The 26609-nt window shown below is 40.8% G+C and overlaps 1 protein-coding gene across 2 annotated transcripts in view; it reads left to right on the top strand.

Moving 5' to 3' along the window:
* Positions 1 to 26609, top strand: part of LOC126198230 (rab5 GDP/GTP exchange factor) — an 83057-nt gene that overhangs the window by 27247 nt on the left and 29201 nt on the right. For both annotated transcript variants that reach the window (XM_049934705.1, XM_049934704.1), the window contains exons 7-8: positions 8359 to 8615; positions 19760 to 19891. In XM_049934705.1, coding sequence (XP_049790662.1) covers positions 8359 to 8615; positions 19760 to 19891 — 389 coding nt within the window. The remainder of the gene's footprint in view (positions 1 to 8358; positions 8616 to 19759; positions 19892 to 26609) is intronic.

The raw sequence follows: 26609 nt of genomic DNA, 5'->3' as shown, positions 1-26609 counted from the left end.
GGAAGGTGCACGTGCCCGTCGACCTGGGACCGGACCGCAGCGACGCACGGATGCACGCCAAGACCGTAGGATCCTACGCAGTGCCGTAGGGGACCGCACCGCCACTTCCCAGCAAATTAGGGACACTTTTGCTCCTGGGGTATCGGCGAGGACCATTCGCAACCGTCTCCATGAAGCTGGGCTACGGTCCCGCACACCGTTAGGCCGTCTTCCGCTCACGCCCCAACATCGTGCAGCCCGCCTCCAGTGGTGTCGCGACAGGCGTGAATGGAGGGACGAATGGAGACGTGTCGTCTTCAGCGATGAGAGTCGCTTCTGCCTTGGTGCCAATGATGGTCGTATGCGTGTTTGGCGCCGTGCAGGTGAGCGCCACAATCAGGACTGCATACGACCGAGGCACACAGGGCCAACACCCGGCATCATGGTGTGGGGAGCGATCTCCTACACTGGCCGTACACCACTGGTGATCGTCGAGGGGACACTGAATAGTGCACGGTACATCCAAACCGTCATCGAACCCATCGTTCTACCATTCCTAGACCGGCAAGGGAACTTGCTGTTCCAACAGGACAATGCACGTCCGCATGTATCCCGTGCCACCCAACGTGCTCTAGAAGGTGTAAGTCAACTACCCTGGCCAGCAAGATCTCCGGATCTGTCCCCCATTGAGCATGTTTGGGACTGGATGAAGCGTCGTCTCACGCGGTCTGCACGTCCAGCACGAACGCTGGTCCAACTGAGGCGCCAGGTGGAAATGGCATGGCAAGCCGTTCCACAGGACTACATCCGGCATCTCTACGATCGTCTCCATGGGAGAATAGCAGCCTGCATTGCTGCGAAAGGTGGATATACACTGTACTAGTGCCAACATTGTGCATGCTCTGTTGCCTGTGTCTATGTGCCTGTGGTTCTGTCAGTGTGATCATGTGATGTATCTGACCCCAGGAATGTGTCAATAAAGTTTCCCCTTCCTGGGACAATGAATTCACGGTGTTCTTATTTCAATTTCCAGGAGTGTGTATATATATATATATATATATATATATATATATATATATATATATATATATATATATATATATATATGCATGTCATTCATAACAAATATGTTTTCAGTCCACAGAAACTAACTTTAAAAGGACACAGAAGTAATACTGCACAACAATGCTAACCCATCAGAAAATGCATCACCCTACTACAACCAACACCTTAACCACAGCGTCCGGCCATCCTGATTTAGGTTTTCTGTGATTTACCTAAATCACTCCAGGCAAATGCCTGGATGGTTCATTTGAAAGGGCACGGCCGACTTCCTTCCCTGTCCTTCCCTAATCCTATGAGACCGATGACCTCACAGTTTGATCTCTTCCCCCAAATAACCAACCCTTAACCACACACCAGACAGGCAACACAATTAACACGGACACAACAAGCTAGCCTACAATCAAGTATTAACCAGTGGCACAATTACACAGTTTATCTCTGACACTGTTAGACACTCCACGGCCGCCCTGTGCCTTTTTCATTCAGTTACAATTATAACGCAATCAGAGTGCACCATAGCCTTGCCATGCCTTTTCAAGTACCACTGCATAAGTACTTGTCTACTAATACAGGTGCAGATCACTGTCACACACTAATGCCAGCACATGTGAAGTAGTGGTAGTGGACACACTCAATGGTGTGTCACGCATGCCCTGCTTTAGAATCATCGTAAAGGAAACACTCTTTGCAATTCCTCCCTGCTCCTAGCTGCCGCATCTCCTGCACAAATGGAGGAAATGCCATCTGCTGCCCTAGCCATATGATGTCCACGTGACAACCGGCCATGCCACCTGTTGACCGTTGCACTACTCTGCTGCTCCACAGCACTGTCTGCTTCTCCAGGATCTGTCTTGTTTCACAGTTGTAGGCTAACTATCCACTCCACTGAAGTGCCCCCCCCCCCCCTCCCCTGCAGGTCCAGGGGTTAGAATAGTTCTGAGGTATTCCTGCCTGTCGTAAGAGGTGACTAGGAGTCGTCTCACGCGTTTTGGCATTTATGTAATTGTCCCCTGCAGTGTTGACCTCCATTTTTCAAAATTTTCACAAAGAATGAGCCAATTGGGGAATTGGCCTTACATGGTGCATAATGTCCATCATGCGCTGAGACCTGTTGCATCCTTCGTCAATGTGGATCTGCACTTCCGCTCATTCTCCAGTGAGGTCACCCTCCTGGGTGCATTTTCCTCCATCCTCTGTGCAGTATAGCTTTCTGCACTGTTGACGATAATGGACTTCTTAGCTCGTTTGCTCCTTATATCCAGCACAGTAGCCAGTCTGTTGTGGTGGGGCCCGCCATGTACCCTGTTGGTTGTAGCCCCCTGACTACACAGGGGTCACTCTGCTGATGCCTCGGCCGTATGTATGCCAAGGAGTAAATGACAGTCACCCTGGGTCATCGGGATTCCCGGCAATGGCTATCCTCCCAGGTGGCCTTTGCTGCGGTTGGGTGGCACCCGTGTGGTGGTGATCCCCTGGTTGGAGTGGGTGGCATCAGGATAGATGACACGCCATGAAGCGTAGTACATCATCTCTTGCTGGTGGTCAAGCACCAGGAGTCTCTAACAAGTCAAGGTCTAACTTCAATGCTAAGGAATACGACCCCGGCTTCACCATGGGAGGAACACTGGGGTAAGGATGGCAGTGAAGCTTATTCAACCCGGTACTTCGTATGTACAAGAGTTGATGGGGAATCTTTCTTGTCAATGAAACCTCAGTTTTTGTGGGGCATTTAGAGGACAAGTTTGGGGAGGTGGAGGGCTTGTCCAAAATGCAGTCATGATCAGTCTTGATCAAAACAGCATCCTCTGCCCAGTCATGGGCACTATTTGCCTGTGCAAACTGGGCGATGTCTCTGTTTCCATCACGCACCATAAGAGCTTAAATGTGGTCCAGGATATCATATTTCACAGGGACCTTCTTTCGTGGTCTGACGATGAACTGCGCGCCAATTTAGAGCGGCGAGGTGTCCATTTTGTCTGGTGTGTCCACCAGGATCCGAGGGATAATCAGGTAGCCACCGGTGCCTTCATCTTGGCCTGAGAAGGTCAAGGTGATTCTCTGCCGCTGTGACATAAAGCCACATATCCCTCTCCCAATGCGGTGCTTTTAGTGCTGGAAGTTCGGGCATATGTCTTCCCGCTGTACTTCCAGCGTCACCTGTTGGGATTCTGGACATCCTGCACATCCCAATACTCCCTGTGCCCCGCCTCCAATCTGTGTCAACTGTGGAGAGCACCATTCGCCTTGCTCGCCAGAATGCAGGAGTCTCCAAAAAGAAAGAAAAATAATGGAATACAAGACCCTGGACCGACTCACTGAGGCTAAGAGAAAATTTGAGAGGCTACATCCTGTGCATATGACGTCAACCAATGCCACCACTACGACAACGGTTCTTCAATCTTCCGTTCTGCAGCATACAGTTGGCTCTCAGAGCGGTCAGACTCCACCTGCTCCCTTGATGGTGAGGGGCACTTCCCTCCCTGTTGCTCCTGCACAACCTTCTTCAGCCGCAACAACCCCCTCTCCTAATCATCGGGGACGTCACTGGCTTCATGTTGTTGCTATGTTCTCGTCATGTGCCAGATTTCCCACAGCTGTGTCACACACTACAGCGAGGTTCGACATAGTGCTGCCTGTGCCAGTATGCCAACACCAGCACCCACTGATGAAAGTTGAATGCCTGCTGACACAACTAGGTGAATAGGGAGAATACAAACATGCTGCGAAATTTCAGTTTCACGACAGAACAGCTTACATTCTAGGGTTGGATGGAGATGGTGTTCAGCTCTACATCTGTACTTTGTAAACCACCATGAAATGCATGGCAGAGGGTATTTTTGATTGTAACAGAGATTTGGACTTTTTTGGGTTCCAGTCAAGTATGGAATGTGAGAAGAATTATTGCTTAAATACCTCTGTGTACACCGTAGTTGGTCCAATTTTGTCTTCATGTTTCCTATGGGAGCAATTGATAGGGGATTGTATTATATTCATAGACCTATCACTTAAAGTTAGTTGTACAGCTTTTTAAGTAGGCTTTCATGGGATATTCAGTTGCCTTTCAGTTCAGTTCTTTTAGCAATTACATGATACTATTTGATGAACACTACCAGTGATGGACCTACCTTAGCAATCACCAGAGAAGATCTACTCATATCTGCCTCAAGAGTCATGGAGACATACACTGAGCTATCTCATGGAAACTTTAGGGTTCACACACAAAAACAAAAAAGTTCTGGGCCGTAATTGAGAGAATCTTAGTTTTCGCTTGTCGCACTAACCCTTTTGTCAATGTAAATCTCTTAGAAACTGAACTATTCCTGAATTTCAATCCCAGTGAATGGGCAAATCCTTACCAATATCATACCTAGATTAAGGAACCTGGAACAAGTAGTGTAAGGAAACCATTTCAACAAGGGGAGACATATAATGCTTTCAAAAATATTAACAGTGGCAAATCTGACAACCTTATAATATATTGAACTAATTAAATATCTTGGCAGTAAAGCAATTACATATGTTCCAGTGAACTTTCAATATTTCTCTTAAAATCACAAAAATTGACAATTATCACAAGTCATGGTATTTGTGTATTGTGTATTGAACCGGGGACCTAGAAACGATGGAGAGACTTCGTCTCCACCGTAGCCCTCTGTGGCTCACAGCCCCACAACAGGCTTCAGCAGTCCACTCACCCCTCTGCCGCCCCACACCGAACCTAGGGTTATTGTGCGGTTTGGCCCACAGTGGACACCCCCCGTCATAGGAACATCTCGTACCAGACGAGTGTAACCCCAAATTTTTGCATGTACACATATGGGGTAACAGTGTTTGCTCAGCAATTGCCGACATAGTGTAACTGAGTCGGAATAAGGGGAACCAGTCTGCATTTGCCGAGGCAGATGGAAAACTGCCTTAAAAACCATCCACAGGCTGGCCGGCACACTGGACCTCGGCACTAATTCACTGGGTGGATTTGTGCCAGGGACCAGCATACCATTCCGCTCGGGAAGCAGTGCGTTAGACCGCATGGCTAGTCGGGCGGGCAGTCATGGTATTACTCAAGCCAGGGAAGCCGTCAGGTGACCTTGAAACCTTTCATGTCTTGGTTTTGTTTCAGTATGAGTTTTTTTGAAATTTCACTGTTTGCTCACTGTATTTATTGCTGAAAGGAACTTTGATACAGAACAGGTAGGATTCGGGGTTGAACAATCCTGTACTGACCAAAATTTAAACCTGAAACCGTGCAATTTGAAGATCATTTTGAAAATAAACATAATTATTGTGTGCTTTGTGGATATAATTATTGCTTAGAATGCCATTTTTGATAATCGGCTTGAACTGACTAAAATTTGTGATTTTAGAATGATAAGATATATGCTGCCTAATTGCCAATTCATTGTTATGCTTGGTAAAAAAAAAAAAAAAGGAAATGGAAGTCTACGTCAGGAAATCACACTCACACCAATTTCATTCATTATTTATTTGAGTGACAAACCCATTGATTAAGTATTCAGATCTTCATTCACTAGAAGACAACCTAAAGGCGCATTTACATCTGTGTGACTTTCCATGTGCACTGGGTGCATGCTGCCATTTCATGAAGAGGCAAGGAGGCACTGTTGTCAGTGCAAAGTCATGCATGCCTCTCATTTGTGTTAATGAGCCCCCATGCACAAATGCTGCAGTGTCCTCAAACCAGGCAGGGAGACACATGCAATAGTTGTGTGCCTGTTCACAGTTCTCCCCATTTGAAGCTCCAGTTCAACCTTGAACTGGAGCTTCAAATTGGAGTAATTCTCGTTGGTAGCAAGAGGTTGAATGTTAGAGCAAACCTTGTTGCCACTGGTGTAGTATGTCTGTATTTTATATTTTCCTTTGGTGTCATTGATACAATGTGGTAGTGGAAGAACAGCAAGGAAATATGGCCCCATATGATGGACAGCAATAGTTCTAGGTGTGCACTTGGAAAAGATACACCGCAACAAATTGTCAGAGCTGTCTAAAACATAAGCTGAGAGTAACTGATTAAGTACACACTGCCAGTGATGAGGCTCTTACCCTGATACACTTAGATAATACAAGTTTTTGAAAGGTTTATTATGTTACTTTCGTTGGAGAACATACTGCTGGAAGATAACAAAACTTAGCAGCATGTCTCCAATGTTGATCAGAAATGTGTATCCACAAAGTACTTTTTGATTTGGAAACTCACCATTTGATGTCCGATATTTCTTCATTAGCCGTCAGCCAGTACTAATTATGTGTTGTAAATCCATATATTGCAGAAACTGCTACCCTCTGTGCATGAGAAATTTCAACTCCTCATTACACCCACCCAAGACAGTGAATCAAATCCATCAGAGCAGCAACAAAATGCCAAGACCTTGCAGACTCTTTGTAATACTTCCCTCTATGAACTCTCCAAGTGAAGTAAAAATATGCATTCATTATATAAAATGAAGGACTTTACAAGCATGGTGATTTGATGATAGTTATTTTTTTCTTAATATAAAATTATATTTCATATTTAGAACTCATTATTATGATTATTCTTATTGTGAGATAACTAAAATACACATACATACATATTCATGATCTGTTCATTGTAAAGTTTAAGATTGTAGTAAGTATTTAATTCTTCACAATAAGCCTTGCGAGTAATGTTGGTGGTACTCAGCATGCCTTAAGAAGGAAATATTTATGATGGAGCGTCACTAATGCACATCACCAGCACAACTGGCAGGCTGTCATAAAAACAAACCCACTGCCCACTGGCTAGCTGCACAGTCATATTTAACCTGCATCTTGATCACTGAAGTACCATATGTTTTCCTCTTTAGATGTGAATGGAATTACTCAGGTGCACACATTGAGAACGATGCATGCACCTACATATGTGCCTCTACGTGGGTGTGGGGCAAGCACAGGTATAGGTCACTAGCTGCAAAACATGCAGGTGTATGAGCAGCTGTACAGAAACACTTGAGATACTGTAAAATATCCTTCTTAAAGTCAAATCCAGAAAACACTGTAGATTGTCTTATGTGTCTGTGTAATTAGGATTGAAAGAAAGAGTACAAATTTAGTGTGGTACTGACCTGCTTCATATCAAATACTCTCCGTATATCTGTGTAGTTCTTGATTATACTCAACAAACAAGTACTTCTAATAATACAGTAAATGCCTGTTTTGAAGGCAACGGATTCATATCCTTATCTGGCTGTCTATCACCCATAATCTTCCAGTCTGCATCGCTAATGATTTCAGCATCAGAGTGACATTAGATGTTGATTTTCCTTATTTCAAATGACTGTAATGTAGATGAAATGTTAATTTTGGATTTTAATCTCAATGCTACTTGCATCTTTAAGTATAACTGTAAGAACATGAAATAGAAAATGAGTGCAAATAATGTCATTCACTGTTTCCTTCTGTATTTTGCAGAAAATATGTACCCTTTGTTGTATAAGTGTTTGCACAACAAAGCAGTGCAATTCTCATCAAATAAGCATTTTTTATGTATAGTATTAGTACAATGCAGGAAGTTGTCAAGTTCTTACGTCTATTAGTGATAAGATTCAGCAGTCAGTTCACTGTAGACTGGCCAGCTGTTAATGTATTCTCCTACCATATATAAGTGTCACTCACCAAGGCCTGTGTTAAGTTATGCATCTCTAACACTGCAGAATTTACTATTAAAGACGAACAGCAAAAGTATGTTTTGCTGATTCAGGAGGATGTCAGAATTGTCATAGACCTAGTACACATGCTTGCCAAGATAGAACCACCTGAAGTTGACAAGTAATTGTCACCAAGTAGGAAAGGAAATATGCCCATTGGCTAATCCCCACCCATAGTGTGGCCAGGTTGCAACTGTTTTACATCTTTAGTGTAGAAAAATTATTCATTTCTCTACACTGCTTCTATAATAGTCCCGAGCAGTGATTATTTCAATAATCTTATTTTGCCAGCTTAACTGGAACCTTTGTAATTTGTAGATACTTTTCCATTTGGAATATCTATAGTGGCACAAATTTCCCAGAACTCTGCAAATTTATGACATATACTTACTTACATGTATTTTTGCTAATGCCTGGTGCTGCATCATGTTTAGATTATTCACATACATTACATTGTTGGTCACAACATGAAGGTGTCAAGTGTTGATACAGTATTCTGCTGTGGAATATGTAATTTGCTGTTTTGAATTTTCTTTCTATGATTCACCTCCATTTATATTGATGCTCATAGACGAACTTAATGCAGTTGGAGATAGATTGTTTACTCCAGTTAGTAACTCTTTATTTACAGATATTTTGGGAATGGATTCAGCAAAGGCACCACAAGATAAGTTGGGTTGTGTGGTACGCTGTTGCCGAAATATTTTTTCACTCCTGCAGCAGTCTGTAGGAGGTCCAGCATCAGCAGATGATTTCCTCCCAGCATTGATATTCATTGTTTTAAAGGCAAATCCAGCAAGGCTGAAGAGCAATATCAACTACATTACTCGATTCTGTAATGCTAGCCGTCTTATGTCTGGTGAAGGAGGCTATTACTTTACTAATTTGGTAAGTAGTTTCAGAGATAGCGTAAGAATTGAATTGATGGAAATTTGGGTTTCATAATATGTAAAAAATAGGTTCTTGGTACCAAAAACAGCAGACGTAAGTGTGAGGAATATGGAGCTTTGAGGCAGGGACTGTTCCTCTTGATATGCAGATATTTAAAGCATATTCAGAGGTAGCAAAGCCCTTTATGTCTTAGTGTGATGACACAAGGAGGAAGTCAGAATGAAAATTAGGCAGTATAGAGCATCAGATGAATTGAAATACCTTAAAAAAGTTAGTAGGGATGTCTAAAAATTGGTCTGTCAACAAATGAACCTGAAACAATAATAATGAAGTAGAGGAAATACAGATACTGGTCAGCTTTCCTTACATGAATGTAGGCTTTCTTGGCATGTACTGCTGATGAAAAGCTCTTCGAGTTTCCAAGACAGGTGGCAGTGTTGAAATACTGTGAAACTCTGACCAGCATTGTACTCATCTTCTGGTGAAGATCAAGTGGCAGTGTTGAAATGTCATCCCATAGCTTTTCTATGGAGGCCAGTTGGGCGAATAGAATGAGAGACAAAGTTATAAATTTTGGTGATGGACAGATATATAACCAAGGGATGACTACGGAAATTTTTTTGTGATTTTTTGCCATAGAGCTCCTGCCTCATGATCATTGTTTAACAATTTTAATGACATTTTGCCAGCAAGAATGGCTGCCATTGTCAAAGTTCACTTCCAATTGCTGGGGTCAGACTGGAGTCGAGCCTGCAGCTAGAGATTATACGTACATCTTGCACCAACAGCTGTGAGCTTTTCCCTGGTCATTAGTGCTGTGGTTCTCCTCTATCTACAGGCAATGGTCATTCAGTGCAGCATGGTAATCCAGTGGCTAAAGCATGCCAATACAACATCTGGTAGGTGAATGGAATCTGGCTTAAATCTTACCCCAAAGCAAGAAGCAGAAAGTAATCTTGGATGTGAGAAGCGCAGTGGACAGTAGAGTGGAATCTGACTGGAGCAGCGCACACAATGGGATCACTTGAGGATCTGTCCGTCGCACACTACTGTTTCTCCGATGTAGAAATTACTTACTTGTGCCATAGAAACATGCATTTTGATTGTGTGCTGTTGATATCTAGCATAATGATAGGTATTAGATCTTCCACTGATTCAGAGGATGGTGTGAACAAATTGCTGTTTAACACCTTACCTCATTCGATGTAAATTCGCTATCAGTAAAACTGATAAAATTTACTATATCAAATCCTAGTCTAACCACATAAGCCATGGATCTGTGTAGTGCATGAAGTACATACAAAAAGTATACTAAACTAAATTCGTAGGCATCCACGTAGACAGCAGGCATACCTGCCATCATCATACCCTCCAGAAATGAAGAAATCTCTCCTTGGCTACATTCATCATTAGGAAAATTTCAGCTATCAGAAAGCTTAGCATCGCAAATTCTGCTTACTTCAAGGGAATCACAGATTTTCTGTTATATACTACATTGGTTTTCTTTGTTTCTTCTGAATAAATTGCTCTTTCCAAATTAAGTGCTTGCCAAATCTATTTTAAATTTCCATTTATTCATTCCAGAGTCAGTAGAACTTGAGGCACATCATTTACAAAAATCTCAATTTTCTTTAAGCTATGAAACTTTGCTGCAAGTTAACAACCTTCATTGTTGCAATCATCACTGTAGTAACAAAGATTTCTCTGCTATTTTATTTTGTGATTTTATACCTCTGGCACTTATTGCATTTATGAACACTTTATTGCTAGAAGCCAATTATCCATTCAACCTTTCAGATACACACATGAACTAAATTTAATACTCATCCAATTTGAGCAGCGTCCCTATCAGTCATTATAAACAGCACTGGTACAAAACAGTAGGTATTCACCAACCATATGATTGTTTCACCTACCAACACAGCCCCCACTGATCCAACTCCAGAATTTCATTATAACCTGTAACCCCATCTTAAGTCCTTAGTCCCTTTCCAGAATGTCTCCCTCAAATTCATCTCCCATCCCATCCTAATTACCTTCCACGCTTTCTGCACAACCATCTTCTAAGTGCTTCCCAAACATCAATAAACTTAACTGTCCTGGACTAACTATTGTAACTAATAACTGTGCACCTACGAAAAGAAACTTGCTATGTTGACTAACACTTCCAACCTATTGCACACAGCTGAATGTACATCAAAAACAGAAACCATTTCCTTCTCATCTGTAAACTATCCCTGTTCCATTATAGTCTGAGTCCCTGCTCTTCACTGGTGATGCCACCTCAATATACACCAATATATTCCATGCCAATGTCAAACACTACTTGTCCCACTGTCCTATCAATTCGAAACCCACAGTCCCATTCCTTATACACCTGATGAAGTATATCCTTATCTTTAACAACTCCTCCTTTGAAAGGAAGATATACAAAGACATCATCAACACGGAAATGGGCACTAACATGACATCCTCTTAAGCCAACCTGTTCAGTCAATCTAGAGCAGGCTGTTCCAACCGAGCTCCAGGGAGCCGGAGCACTCACTGCGACAGCTCGGAGCCCGCGTGGAGGGGGAAAGCGAACTCACTGCCCCCTGGCCGCATGCAGCCGCAACTGACGCAATAATCCGTGTTCAATGACAGCTATGACTAGCCGCGGGAGCCCTGTACCTCTATTTGAGGATACATTTCTATCCATTGAGAGGGATGGTCGTCCTCAGTGTCTTGTATGTCATAAAGTATTTAATTCTGTGAAGAGGTACAATATACAACGACATTATACACGTCTTCACGCAGCGAACTACGATCAGGTAGAAGGCGTTGCACGCAGAGAACTGGTAGCCAGACTTAAGAACGACATACCAGCAGACGTAAGATTAAAAACGATTTCGTAATACGGAGGGTATCAAAACATGCAACATAGTTCATGTTCTGTAATGCGTTTATAATTTTCAGGTGAATGAGAGCGGAGAAAACACTACTGAATCTGCAATTCGAGCAAGCTACAGGGTTGCTCACATCATTGCGACGAGTGGCAAGCCGTTTTCGGTGGGACCACTCATAAAATCATGCATGGTAGCAGTTGCAGAATGTTTGTTTCCAAGGGAGGTGCAGGCAATTGAAGGGGTTTGCCTGTCGAAGCAAACTCGTCGAATCCTGGACATGGCAGCGGATTTAGAGACTCAGCTCAGGGAAAAGGCGGAGAGCTGTGTTGCATTTTCGCTAGCGCTTGACGAAAGCACCAACACGTCGGACTGTGCTCAGCTTACAGTCTTTGTGCGTGGTGTCGACATGGAGCTCCAAGTAACTTAAGAACTGTTGGATGTGGTACCACTCGATTACACCGCAACAGGACGTGACATTTTTGAAGCTGTTTGTGAATCGGTGGACAATATGAATTTGCCGTGGGATAAGTTCCATTCTGTAGCGACAGACGGTGCACCACAAATGATTGGGCTTCACAAAGGTTTTGCTTCTCGTTTGAAAAATAAACTCAGGGACGAACTCAGGAAAGACTTTGTGACTCTTTGTTTTATTCACCAAGAGGCACTGTGTGCTGAAACAGCAGAGCTAGTTGTCGTAATGAAAGATGTCGTGAAGTGTGTGAATTTTAGCGGCGTCACGGTATGAATCATCGCCAGTTCAAAGTATTCTTGAAAGATATGGAAGCGGAGTATGAGGATATACCTTATCACAGTACTGTTCGTTGGCTGAGTCGGGGAAAAGCTCTTGATGTTTTCTTTGCCATTCGTGAGGAAATATCCCTTTTTCTCTAAATGAAAGGGGAAGAAATGCGTTGTCTGAAAGATATAAAATGGATATTAGACCTGTCGTTCCTAGCTGACATAGCTATGCATCTGAATAATTTAAATCTGTCATTGCAGGCCATTGACATGCACGATCAGATCAAAGCGTTCATGGAAAAGTTACGTTTATTTGAGAGACAGATGAGTAATGGACATTTAACGTTCTTCAATGGTCTTGCTTCTTTAAAACTACCTGAAGGTACTACTTTCGGCGATTACCAAGAAAAGTTAAAGCAGCTCATCACGTCATTTGAAACACGATTCCCAGACCTCACTAGTTTGGAAATGGAACTGAAGGTGTTCAGCACTCTGTTTTCAGTTTCCCCCGATGACTTGTCATCGTCACTTCACATGGAGATTATTGATTTGCAAAATTCAACTTTGTTGAAAGAGAGGTACTACAACACGTTGGATTTGTCACGATGGTATCGTTCATTACAGCAAGAAACATTTCCCAAGCTTCACAACAATGCCACTCAGATTATGTGCACGTTTGGATCTACGTATTGTTGTGAGCAGCTTTTCTCAGCAATGAAAAGAGTAAAAAGTAAGGAACGATCGTTTCTTCAGGATGCAACAATGAAGGCCATCCTCCGCATTAACGCTGCAAACACTTTGACGCCTGATATTTCCGATCTTGTAATGAAAAGAAGATGTCAAGCTACAAAGGCCCAATAAATTTAGTATGCAATTTCTTGTAAAACAGTTGTTTCTTATTTATTTCCTGAACATCGTATTTCCTGGTGTAGCATGTCACCACGTCTTAGCAGCTAAGAGTATGAGGTTGTCGATCTTGTAAGACACAGCTGGCACATCAAAACGCTTGCCTTGCCGCCTGCCTCAACCAGCCCTGCCACGTGCCGGCCCACTTGAATGGTCACAGCGAGCGACACGGCTCCCTGGAGCAGGGAGTGCTGCGTGGCTCACCACGTAGCCGACGAGCTGGAACAGCCTGATCTAGAGGAAACCTCCCTAGCCAGCCAAGATCCAAAACCCATGGTCTGGTTCACTGATGATATGTACACGATCTGGACCCAGGGTCAAGGCACTAACCTCATCCCTCAGCAGTCTTAACACCAACTTCCCTTTGGTTCACCAGGTACTTTCAGCACAGTGTGCCACCTTGCTTGTTGTTAACCACCACTTGCCAATGATTCCACAAAAACTTCTGTCCATATGAAACACACCAGTCATCAGTAATACCTCCATTTTGATTGCTGCTATCCCTGTCGCACTAAAAATTCTCCTAGGCAGTCTGGCAAACTGAATGGCACCCCTGCAGCGATGAACAATCCTTTACCCAGTACAATGAACGTCTTCTATGGCCTTCCAAGTATATGCATTGCACATACAAATATCTTGTGCCATTCCCATGCATGCCCCTAATCCTCTGACCAATTCTATAAACCAGCTGCAAAGGAGCGATCCCCTCATAACCCAATTATCACCCTGGACTGGAACAACTGAACTGTATATTTCACCAGGGTTTCCCCTAATTATGGTACTTAGGAATGAGCAACACATTATCCATGATTATTCCCATCCCTTAAAGGCAATATTCTGCTGTTCAACCAATCTATGAAATATCCTTATGCTCCCTTATGTCACATCTACTCCCACACCTTGCCAAATGGATTACCCAAGCACAAAACATTTTCCATGCAACCACCCAGCAGATCCTGTTTCAATCCCATTACGGGCATATTTAAAGACAGGACCACCAATGAAAGCAAAAATCATATCATATATACCAGGTCCATTGTCGCTTTTGCACAGCTTTATATGTACACACAACTAACCAGTTGTCCATCAGATGGATGGCCACCACCCAACTGAGGCCAAGAGAGGAGTGGCAAAGTAACTGCTGAACACAACACGCCTGACTTCTATAGCTGCTTTACAATACACACCATCTGGAGCACCACCCTACCGATTCCCAATACCAGCCAGTTTTTCCAAACTATGTAGAAGAGACGAGAATTGCCCCCACAACTTATCCTTTGATCCCTCAATCATCTTGGGCACTGTCCTCACTAGCACCTGTCTCTCAATCAACCTCTTCTGCCCCCCCCCCCCCCCACTAAACTCATTCTATGTTCACACTCTCCTCTCCACAGTCTTCCTCTTTCTCTGTCCCACCCCTCTCCCACGGACAGTCTGCCCCTTCTCCCTCACACCTCAACACCTATACCCTCGTCCACTCCTCCACACCACTGCTCTTCCATTTGGTCCATGTTTGCATAGAAAAACAACAATTTTGGAATTGTGAGTCCGCCTTGAGACAAAACATTTAGTTAGTTGTTTACTTATTTATTCCCCAAACTAGTATTGGCAACAAATGTTCTTTATCGTAAACAAAGTGCAAAAGTTTTGTTTTTCTGTGTGTAGAATCAGCTACATGCTGTCAAGTGAACTTGCAGATGACATGATGTACGCTGAGAAAAAACAGCAACAGAAAAAAGCACAGAGAATATGTAGCAAACAGGGCCAATAATTCTTAAAAACATGGCATAACATACAATAAATAAGATTTAAAGAACCCACTGATGATGGTGATATTTGTTGCTGAAACTAGTTTGGGGAATAAATAAATAAACAAATAATGTGTTTTGCATCAAGGTGGACTCTCAATTCCGACATTGTTGTAGTGCCAGTACAATTTGTGTGTGTGTGTGTGTGTGTGTGTGTGTGTGCGCGCGCGCGCGCATGTGTGTGCATGTGTGTGTGCGTGTGCGCGCGCGCGCGCACATATGCTCACTAGTTAATTCTGAAGGAGCAAATGGTCTCAAAAAGTTAGCAACAACTTCACTGTTGTTGAAGTGCATATCGGCTATTCAATCCTAACTACATGGTGAGTTGTTACCTTCCAAAATTTATAGTTATTTTATTATCCAGTATCATAGCAAGTATCATCCATATTTTTAGATAAAACAAACTGAAAGTAAGTGTCTGACAACTGAGTTTCCTTGTTGAAATAAGATTATGTTACATTTTAAGAAAGATCCCGACCATAAATGAGTGAAGAAACTATTTTCTGTGAGTCATGTGTAATCCATGAAATGATTAACCTGAGAAAATGCTAGATGGGCTCATATGCCTGTGTATCTGACTCTTGTCATTAAAGTAAGACACAACTTTAAAACAACTGCAGAACAAAATTTAAACAATAACAAATATCATCTTTAAGGTAACCACAAGGGTTCATAATTTTGTGTGTTCCACATGTGTAATTTTACTTCCTATTTTTCATATAAACTTGCACCTTCTCCTTTCCCAGGTGTTGAATTTCCTTTCTGATGAAATTTATAACAACTCTCACAAATCATTTTAACAGCTCCTCAAATATATAGACACTGAAACTGTCATTTCTTATTTTTGGCAAAATGAATATCAAATGCTGGCAAACTCAAATTTGCCAAAACCATTCCAGTTCCGCCTGCACTCACTTATTTGACACAACCATTTCTCCCTCGACAAAATTTTATTTTCTACTAGTTGGTTCAGATACAAAGAATAATATGCAAGAACAATTTAGTATGTTGTTCACATGTACCGAAAATAATGTGTATACCTTGAGACATACAAAATTTTTGAGTGTTGTGATGCTCTGCACTTGACTGTGTTGCATAACATTCTGAATTAACATATTACTGAGACTGAGCTCACAATACACAGTATCATCTCTAATGTTTGTTTAAACACTTATGCCATTCAACCATTTGTGCTAGTATAAAACAAAACTATGCTGAACAAATATGTTGTTGTTGTTGTGGTCTTCAGTCCTGAGACTGGTTTGATGCAGCTCGCCATGCTACTCTATCCTGTGCAAGCTTCTTCATCTCCCAGTACTTACTGCAACCTACATCCATCTGAATCTGCTAGTGTATTCATCTCTTGGTCTCCCTCTACGATTTTTACCCTCCACGCTGCCCTCCAATGCTAAATTTGTGATCCCTTGATGCCTCAGAACATGTCCTACCAACTGGTCCCTTCTTCTTGTCAAGTTGTGCCACAAACTCCTCTTCTCCCCAATTCTATTCAATACCTCCTCATTAGTTATGTGATCTATCCATCTAATCTTCAGCATTCTTCTGTAGCACATTTCGAAAGCTTCTATTCTCTTCTTGTCCAAACTATTTATCGTCCACGTTTCACTTCCATACATGGCTACATTCCATACATATACTTTCAGAAACGACTTCCTGACACTTAAATCAATACTCAATGTTAACAAATTTCTCTTCTTAAGAAACGCTTTCCTTGCCATTGCCAGTGTACATTTTATATCCTCTCTACTTCGACCATCATCAGTTATTTTGCTCCCCAAATAGCAAAACTCCTTTACTACTTTAAGTGTCCCATTTCCTAATCTAATTCACTCAGCATTACCCAACTTAATTCGACTACATTCCATTATCCTCATTTTACTTTTGTTGGTGTTCATCTTATACCCTCCTTTCAAGACACTGTCCATTCCGTTCAACTGCTCTTCCAAGTCCTTTGCTGTCTCTGACAGAATTACAATGTCATCGGCGAACCTCAAAGTTTTTATTTCTTCTCCATGGATTTTAATACCTACTCCAAACTTTTCTTTTGTTTCCTTTACTGCTTGCTCAATATACAGATTGAATAACATCGGGGATAGACTACAACCCTGATGCCTCAGAACATGTCCTACCAACCGGTCCCTTCTTCTTGTCAAGTTGTGCCACAAACTCCTCTTCTCCCCAATTCTATTCAATACCTCCTCAACCACTGCTTCCCTTTCATACCCCTCGACTCTTATAACTGCCATCTGGTTTCTGTACAAATTGTAAATAGCCTTTCGATCCCTATATTTTACCCCTGCCACCTTCAGAATTTGAAAGAGAGTATTCCAATCAACATTGTCACATGCTTTCTCTGTCTACAAATGCTAGAAACGTAGGATTGCCTTTCCTTAATCTTTCTTCTAAGATAAGTCTTAGGGTCAGTATTGCCTCACGTGTTCCAACATTTGTACGGAATCCAAACTGATCTTCCTCGAGGTCGGCTTCTATCAGTTTTTCCATTCGTCTGTAAAGAATTCGCGTTAGTATTTTGCAGCTGTGACTTATTAAACTGATAGTTCGGTAATTTTCACATCTGTCAACACCTGCTTTCTTTGGGATTGGGATTATTATATTCTTCTTGAAGTCTGAGGGTATTTCGCCTGTCTCATACATCTTGCTCACCAGATGGTAGAGTTTTGTCAGGACTGGCTCTCCCAAGGCTATCAGTAGTTCTAATGGAATGTTGTCTACTCCGGGGGCCTTGTTTTGACTCAGGTCTTTCAGTGGTCTGTCAAACTCTTCATGCAATATCATATCTCCCATTTCATCTTCATCTACATCCTCTTCCATTTCCATAATATTGTCCCCAAGTACATCGCCCTTGTATAGGCCCTCTATATACTCCTTCCACCTTTCTGCTTTCCCTTCTTTGCTTAGAACTGGGTTTCCATCAGAGCTCTTGATATTCATGCAAGTGGTTCTCCTTTCTCCAAAGGTCTCTTCAATTTTCCTATAGGCAGTATCTATCTTACCTCTAGTGAGATAAGACTCTACATCCTTAGCCGAACAAATAAAAAGAGTGCATAAAAGCAGTGTAGCTGTCCCTCTTAAAATTAATCTAATTATAAAGATCTATAACTTTATTTTACTTTTAACTAGTTCATTACTACAGTGTGTATCTTTAAAGTTATTTGGCAGCACGGTGAAGATTTTAATATTGGTGGATTGTATACATTTCTATGCTGAACTTTAAGTCTTTATACATCACACTGCAGATCAGCCTTCCTTCTTGTGGTGTAAGGTCAGGAGTGTCCCAGCTAAATGCGATAGGCCAGTTCTTGTTCTCTGTGCCTGTAAACAATTTGACAATCTGTGATTGGTTGCTGACGACGTGGAAATGAATGGGACAGTGTCCTTTTTAAGTGACTGTAGGAGGATACAGAATGACTTCATCAAAATTTCTATTTAGTGTGACTAATGGCAGCTTGCACTAAATGTGGACAAAAGTTAATTAATGCAGATGAAAAGGAAAAACAATCCTATTCTGTTCGAATACAGTATTGGTGGTATGCTCTTTAACAGAATCACGTTGATTACATATCTAGGCATAATGTTGCAAGGTGACATCAAATGGAATGAGCACATAAAGTCATTTATAAGGGAGGTAGACGGTCAAACTTCAGTTTATTGGGAGAATTCTGTAATACTGTAGCTCATCTATAAAGGATACCATAGACAGAACACTTATGTGACCCATTCTTGAGTACTGCTCAAGTGTTTGAGATCCCCACCAGGTCAGATTGAAGGATGACATAATGCAATTAGGAGGTGTTCTGCTATATTTGTTATTGATAGGTTCAATCCATAAGTGAGTACTATGGAAAAGATATGTGAACTCGGAACGGGAATCCCTGGAGGAAGGAACACATTCTTTTCATAAAACACTATTGAGAAAGTTTGGAGAAACAGCATTTGTGACTGACTCTGACATACAACTCACCTATGTACCACAAAGACAAGATAAATCGGGGCTTGTATGGAAGTATGTAGACAGTCATTGTTCCCTCACTCCATTTGTGAGTGGAACAGGAAAGGGAATGACTAACAATTGTACAGGGTACCCTCCGCCATTCACCATATGGTGGCTTGCGGAGTATGTATGTATGTACATGTAAGTCATGGTAAATTTTGTAAGCCTGGTAATGTACATGACTGTCAACAATGTACTCCTTATCAGATAAATATGCTGAAAAGTGGTGGTCAGCATGCCTAGGCACTGTGCAAATAATTCAGACAACATTTTCTTGAAGACAGATTTTCATTGACAGTGGTATATTGCCCCGAAGATAACACCATAAAACATGAAGTGGCAGAAGACCCCTTGATATTTAGAGAGGTCGAAAGAAAATTGGTATGGTAAAAATAATTTGGGTCTTTCTGATGAGTTGAAAGCAGACCAACCTTTTGTGTACTTAGTATAACTGGGTAGGTGACATACTTAATGTTCAAAGGAATGGTTTAATCATTTCAGTTAATGCAGCTGCATTTTCTCTTTGTGACGTTTTTGGTTTGTTTGAGTAAAGAAAATGTAGTACTTACAATTAAATCAGTATGTCTGTGTTTAGAATTTATAACTTACAAATATGAAGCAAACTGAAACTTATGTGGAGTAAATGTGTAAACGTAGACTGTTGTAATAGGTTGTACTTCTTAATTCCATTAACTTGAATGGTTGTTTCAGTAAATCTTTGTAAGTCCTTTTAATTCATGCAGATTTCTCATGGCTGATTTTTTTCTGTTGCAGTGTGGTGCTTTGTTTTTTATTGAAAATTTAACAGCTGAATCCCTTAACATGCCTGTTGAAGAATTTGATCAGTATATGTCTGGAGAATTAGCACCTCCAAGTACTTGGGAGTCAGCACTCCTGATGTGTGAGGTATGTACATAAAGTTAGGATGTCACAGGTGTAACCAATAGGCTGATCTGCAGTTCATTATGTTTTCATGAGTAATTTTCTTACATGTAATGCATCATTAACACACTTTTTTGAGAATGGGTATTGTGAGCATAAATCATGTATAAGCTTGAATAAGCAAGAACATATTTTCCCACTACAGTAGAGTACATATTAAATTCATTGCTTGAGGGTAGGTTAAAAATCTTCTCTAGCAAGAGGATCAATAATCATGGATGGGTGAAGAAAGTACCTTAATTAATTAGCTTGTTTGCGCTCAGAAGTAAGCTAATATCACATACATACATGCTGACAGAATGTTAATCCATTTATTTTAACACTTCTTCAAACCAAATTCCATTCTCTGAACATTTTCTGTCTTATTATCGTCAGTGCCTTAGTATACCTCTTTAAGATGGTAACTGTGACTGAAATAATACAGTCAAGTGAAATGTTGGTGTAGTTTGTATCACTGCCACAGGGATTGAAACCTGTAACCTCTCTAATTATTTACATTGATCAATGTTTACAGAGGTGCAGTGTGTGTCTCTCATGTTGTTAAAACATGAAGTGTTATACATTGAGTATGTGTGAGATGCAGACTTAAACCTAGATCTCTGTAGTACATGGGGAGTGTTATCAAAACACACCTCACCTTTTGCAAACATCTTTCGTCAATCTTTCTAAAATATGTACAGGCTCTCCCAAGATCACTTGAGCTGCTCTGCAAGCAAAAGAATGACATAACTTGAAATTAATTCCTGGTTGGAACTTTCCTTTATGTAATCTTGATCATATTGAGCACAGCTGACACAGATGTTAATCATTAATAAAAACCACCTCAGCTGCAGTTTACACATCTATTGTGTTACAACTGGCGTTGTTCATTGAACACTTCATGTTGATGAATTTTGTTGAAGTCATGACGTAAATCGTCTGGTTGTTGTAGGTAATGGAAAACAAAATCCAAAAACACTGAACAAACATTCTACTGACCATCTGGCAGAAGTATGGTGAGCATGCATGGCATGCTACATACATTGGTTGGCAGAAGGTTTATGATCAGTGTTTTTGGATTTGGTCTTTAATGTTACCTATGACAATCAGACCATTTATGTCACGACTTTGGAAAAACTCAGCAACTTGAAGATGTTAAACAGATGAAACTGGTCATAACACAATAAATGTGTAATAATACAGCTGCAATGGGGTAAGATAGATACTGCCTACAGGAAAATTAAAGATACCTTTGGAGAAAGGAGAACCACTTGCATGAATATCAAGAGCTTTGATGGAAACCCAGTTCTAAGCAAAGAAGGGAAAGCAGAAAGGTGGAAGGAGTATATAGAGTGTCTATACAAGAGTGATGTACCATATTTACTCAAATGTGAGCCGCACTCGAATCTAAGCCGCACCTGAAAAATGAGACTCGAAATCAAGGAAAAAAAATTTCCCGAATCTAAGCCGCACCTGAAATTTGAGACTCGAAATTCAAGGGGAGAGAAAAGTTTTAGGCCGCACCTCCAAAACGAAACAAAGTTGGTCCATTGTAATACGAGACACATTTTAGGTCGAATGAATGACGATACAGCTACAGTAGTTCGGTTCGAGTCGTAAGCTTAGCAGTTAAGCTTTACCAGGTAGCCATTGCTATGCGTCAGGCGCTCCGTCCGTATTGATACGGGTACCCTTCCTTTTTCACGTGATTTGTCTGGTTTGAATTGATTGCTTATTTTTCTTTGATCTGACAAGTGCAGTTCTCTTTGTTATAGGTGTTTACGTCACTTTAAGCTGAAAATGCATTATTGTACTGTGTCATGCATTGTTTGTCGCATTCTGATAATGAGTGTTTATGGCCTGTTGCCGCTCGCAGCATGGCTTGCTACTGTGCGCGCTACCGCCGCTTACTATTAAAAAAAAAATAAAAAAAAAAAAAAAAAAGGAGGAATTGTCTCATAAGCGAAACAATGGCAAGAGACTGCTATTTGTTGTTACTTACACTGCTGCTGTCTTTGAAATTGATCAACAAGACTGCTATTTGTTGTTACTTACACTGCTGCTGTCTTTGATATTGATCAACAAGACCCAAATAATAGACTGCGTATGATAGAAGATGTTCTGAACAAGAGTTTAGCGAAAATTTTTCTTCATTTGAATATCTTTGCAGACGCCTCTGTAGTACATTACATTCTGCACAGAAATTAGTCATCTTAGATTTAAAAATCTATTCAATTGCCGTGCTTCATATCTGGACTGTATCAGTATTAGGCATAAGAATAATACGAATATAAACATGACATGACATGATATGTATATTCATCCGCGTTTGGTGTTGTCTCACTCTAGTTTATTAGGCAGACAGGATTTAAATGAGATAGCAGCAAACACGAAAGAATACATGGCAAAATGTTTATATTCCTATTATTCTTATGGTGAAGAGAATACTGCATGTGATTCACAATTCATAAAAGTTCCTATTAGCAACCATCTCTTCTCACAGGTAGGAAAAAATTCAGAACGTAGAGTTGGCCATATTGACAAACATCCCAAACAGTCTTGCCAGTCGGATTTTCGTAGTACATTGAAATACTGCTACATTCGATGATGAACAATATGGAATTTGTATTTACTTCATTGGATAATGTATGAAAATGCAGTGGTCGAAACTCGTGGCGGAGAAAAAAGCTCGTCTTCCACCGTCTTTTTTTTTTTTTTTTCTGACGCAGAGGTTTTGGCGCCAATATTTATCTTTGTGCCTGCAGAGCATGCCTGTGTAACACTACATATATTCAACGGCAGAAGTTAGTTGTGGCGGCACCTACCAACATTTTTCAGAACTTCCACGTACTTTGCACTCGATTCTAAGCCGCATGCGGTTTTTTGGATTACAAAAACCGAAAAAAAAAGGGCGGCTTAGATTCGAGTAAATACGGTACTTGAGGACAATATTATGGAAATGGAAGAGGATGTAGATGAAGATGAAATGGGAGATATGATACTGCGTGAAGAGTTTGACAGAGCACTGAAAGACCTGAGTCGAAACAAGGCCCCCAGAGTAGACAACATTCCTTTAGAACTTCTGACAGCCTTGGGAGAGCCAGTCCTGACAAAACTCTACCATCTGGTGAGCAAGAAGTATGAGACAGGCGAAATACCCTCAGGCTTCAAGAAGAATATAATAATTCCAGCCCGAAGAAAGCAGGTGTTGACAGATGTGAAAATTACCGAACTATCAGTTTAATAAGTCACAGCTGCAAAATACTAACGCGAATTCTTTACAGACAAATGGAAAAACTGATAGAAGCCGACCTCGGGGAAGATCAGTTTGGATTCCGTAGAAATGTTGGAACACGTGAGGCAATACTGACCCTAAGACTTATCTTAGAAGAAAGATTAAGGAAAGGGAAACCTACGCTTCTAGCATTTGTATGTAGACTTAGAGAAAGCTGCTGACAATGTTGATTGGAATACTGTCTTTCAAATTCTGAAGGTGGCAGGGTTAAAATACAGGGAGCGAAAGGCTATTTACATGAAAGGGAAGCAGTGGTTGGGAAGGGAGTGAGACAGGGTTGTAGCCTACCCCCAATGTCATTCAATCTGTATATTGAGCAAGCAATAAAGGAAACAAAAGAAAAGTTTGTAGTAGGTATTAAAATCTATGGAGAAGAAATAAAAACTTTGAGGTTCGCCGATGACATTGTAATTCTGTCAGAGACAGCAAAGGACTTGGAAGAGCAGTTGAACGGAATGGACAGTGTCTTGAAAGGAGGATATAAGATGAACATCAACAAAAGCAAAACGAGGATAATGGAATGTAGTCAAATTAAATCGGGTGATGCTGAGGGAATTAGATTAGGAAATGGGACACAAAGTAGTAAAGGAGTTTTGCTATTTGGGGAGCAAAATAACTGATGATGGTCGAAGTAGAGAGGATATAAAATGTAGCCTGGCAATGGCAAGGAAAGCGTTTCTGAAGAAGAAAAATTTGTTAACATCGAGTATAGATTTAAATGTCAGGAAGTCGTTTCTGAAAGTATTTGTATGGAGTGTAGCCATGTATGGAAGTGAAATGTGGACGATAAATAGTTTACACAAGAAGAGAATAGAAGCTTTCGAAATGTAGTGCTACAGAAAAATGCTGAAGATTAGATGGGTAGATCACATGACTAATGAGGAGGTATTGAATAGAATTGGGGAGAAGAGGAGCTTGTGGCACAACTTGACTAGAAGAAGGGATCAGTTGGTAGGACATGTTCTGAGACATCGAGGGATCACCAATATAGTATTGGAGGGCAGTGTGGAGGGTAAAAATCGTAGAGGGAGACCAAGAGATGAATACACTAAGCAGATTCAGAAGGATGTAGGCTGCAGTAGGTACTGGGAGATGAAGAAGATGGCACAGGATAGAGTAGTATGGAGAGCTGCATCAAACCAGCCTTAGGACTGAAGATCACAACAACAACAACATGGTTCTTATTAATCATTAACTTCCTTTATGTAGCAGGGAGAAGTGTCAAAGTGATGGTTATGTTCTGTTCAGCATCAGCTTAAAAACAAATTCTAAACTAATGTTAACATAGGTATTAATATTTGATCAGAAGGGAATAATTCTGACTGAGTAATACGCCATGTTGGCAGCAGCATGTCTTGGGTACAGCTAATAAATAAAAATTTAAAGCAAGGAAATTTTATGTGATGCCAAGAGCTACTAGTAAAGGAAACCTTTAACTACTACCAATTTTAATTGAAATGATCATCAGGCAGCTCTTACTGTGGCATTAACCCATTAGTGCTGGAATTAATTTTTTTGTGATTTTTTTTTAAAAAAGATGTGTTATTATGCCTGTAAAAGACATAAATTACACAACAGAGTTATTTCGAGGAAAGTCATTACCGCCATTAGCGAGATATTTGATGTTGCCATATGGCAATGCTAGGGGCTTTCACTGCCTAAATTTATATGGATTCTTCAACTAAAATAAGTAGGTTATTGAAATTTCTTATTACATATACAAGTTTTGTGCAAATTTATTATTCAGTCTTTGTCATACAATTGATACTTTATAACACAGTACAATTAATAATCAAAAATCAAAACTTGAACTCAGCATTATTTTACATGAAATGGAATGAAACACTCAATACACAATCCCACAATACACTTTGAACACATTGGTCTCACAATAGATTTACAGTCCTTGTGTGCACACCTTTTCTTCTTCTTTCCTTCTGTGTTCTGGACGAGGTGGTCAGTCTTATCAAACCTAATTGAATCTGATATGCGACTGTCAGAACATGCCCTTGATGCAGTTGGTCTCCCATCTCCTTTTGGTAAAGCTTGGTGTCTTCGCAAGTACACTGTTGCCACTTCTCTCTTGAAATCTAACTGAGAAATAGTTTGGTTTCTTGCTTTATTATACAAAATCCATCTGTTTTGTATGGAGACATCTAAACATCCATGTAAAGAGACACCAGTACCATTTCTTGCTTCTTATTGCAATGCGATAGCATGCTAGATTCTGATCCATCTGATCAGTACCTCCCATGTATGTATTATATTTGATTACCAGTTTTGGTGTGGGAATCATTATATTTCGCTTTTTTAGTTGCAATAATCTCTCGACTTGGCCAACTTCTTGTGCACCATGTGAAGAAGAGATCATTGTGACAACTGAGTTGTCCAGCCACCGCACATACAATAATCCATCATTCTTCTATATTGCTGTCTCAAAATTTCCCCGATCTTTCTTGGGAAATAATTTTTTGTTTTCCAGTGGACATTCCGTAGGAATTCTGTTTTCTCTGATGGTACCGATGGCAGAATATCCGCCAACATGTTCATTTCCCAAATCTTCATCTGTGTCTACATTCGGATCTGGGGGTTCAACAAACACATCACCTTCAATATCGTCATTATAAAGAATCTCCAGCACCTCAGCAAGCGAGAAACCTCTTCTAAAACTAAAAAGAGAAAATTCGTCCTTTTACTGAGTACAAGTGCCTAGCGTTGCCATATGACAACACTGACATTCAAACGGCCCAAATGAACATAATTTATTTCACAGCAAGCAGTAACCTCCAAAGAATATATATTTGAGTATTTAAAGCACAACCATACTAAAAAAAACTAAATTATATATCGTAAGTTATTGTGTAAAACATACTTACTTGAACTTATACTCCATTTTTCTTCGTCATTCAGCAAACAACGACTTACAACACTGCTTACGCTGCAGAATTTAAATGTATTGTTAAAACTGTTGCATTGTAGTGATCTTTACAGTCTTGCAGAAAGGAATCCAGTGCTGCCAACACACTCACTTCGTTGATGTCGTGGAAACAACGATTTTAAAAAAGTGTTACAAACATTGCCATATGGCAACACACGGCGCTAATGTGTTAATCAAAAAAATGAAATTCTAAATTAATGATAGTATTATGTAAAGGATAGATTGTTAGTCACCATATAAAGTAGACACTGAGTCACAAACAGGCACGACAAAAAGACTGCTACATATTTGAGTTTGGCCAAAAGGCCTCCTCCTAAAGCAGAAAAACACACACACACACACACACACACACACACACACACACACACACACTGTCTCTGCCCACTGGGGCATACTGCAGCATGCCCCAGTGGCCAGAGACAGTGGTCACACGCGTGTGTTTGTGTGTGTGTTTTCTACTTTAAAAGTTA

The sequence above is a fragment of the Schistocerca nitens genome, chromosome 1 (genome assembly GCF_023898315.1).
Source record: "Schistocerca nitens isolate TAMUIC-IGC-003100 chromosome 1, iqSchNite1.1, whole genome shotgun sequence".
NCBI classification, from domain to species: domain Eukaryota; kingdom Metazoa; phylum Arthropoda; class Insecta; order Orthoptera; family Acrididae; genus Schistocerca; species Schistocerca nitens.
This window is presented reverse-complemented; position numbering and strand designations above follow the sequence as displayed.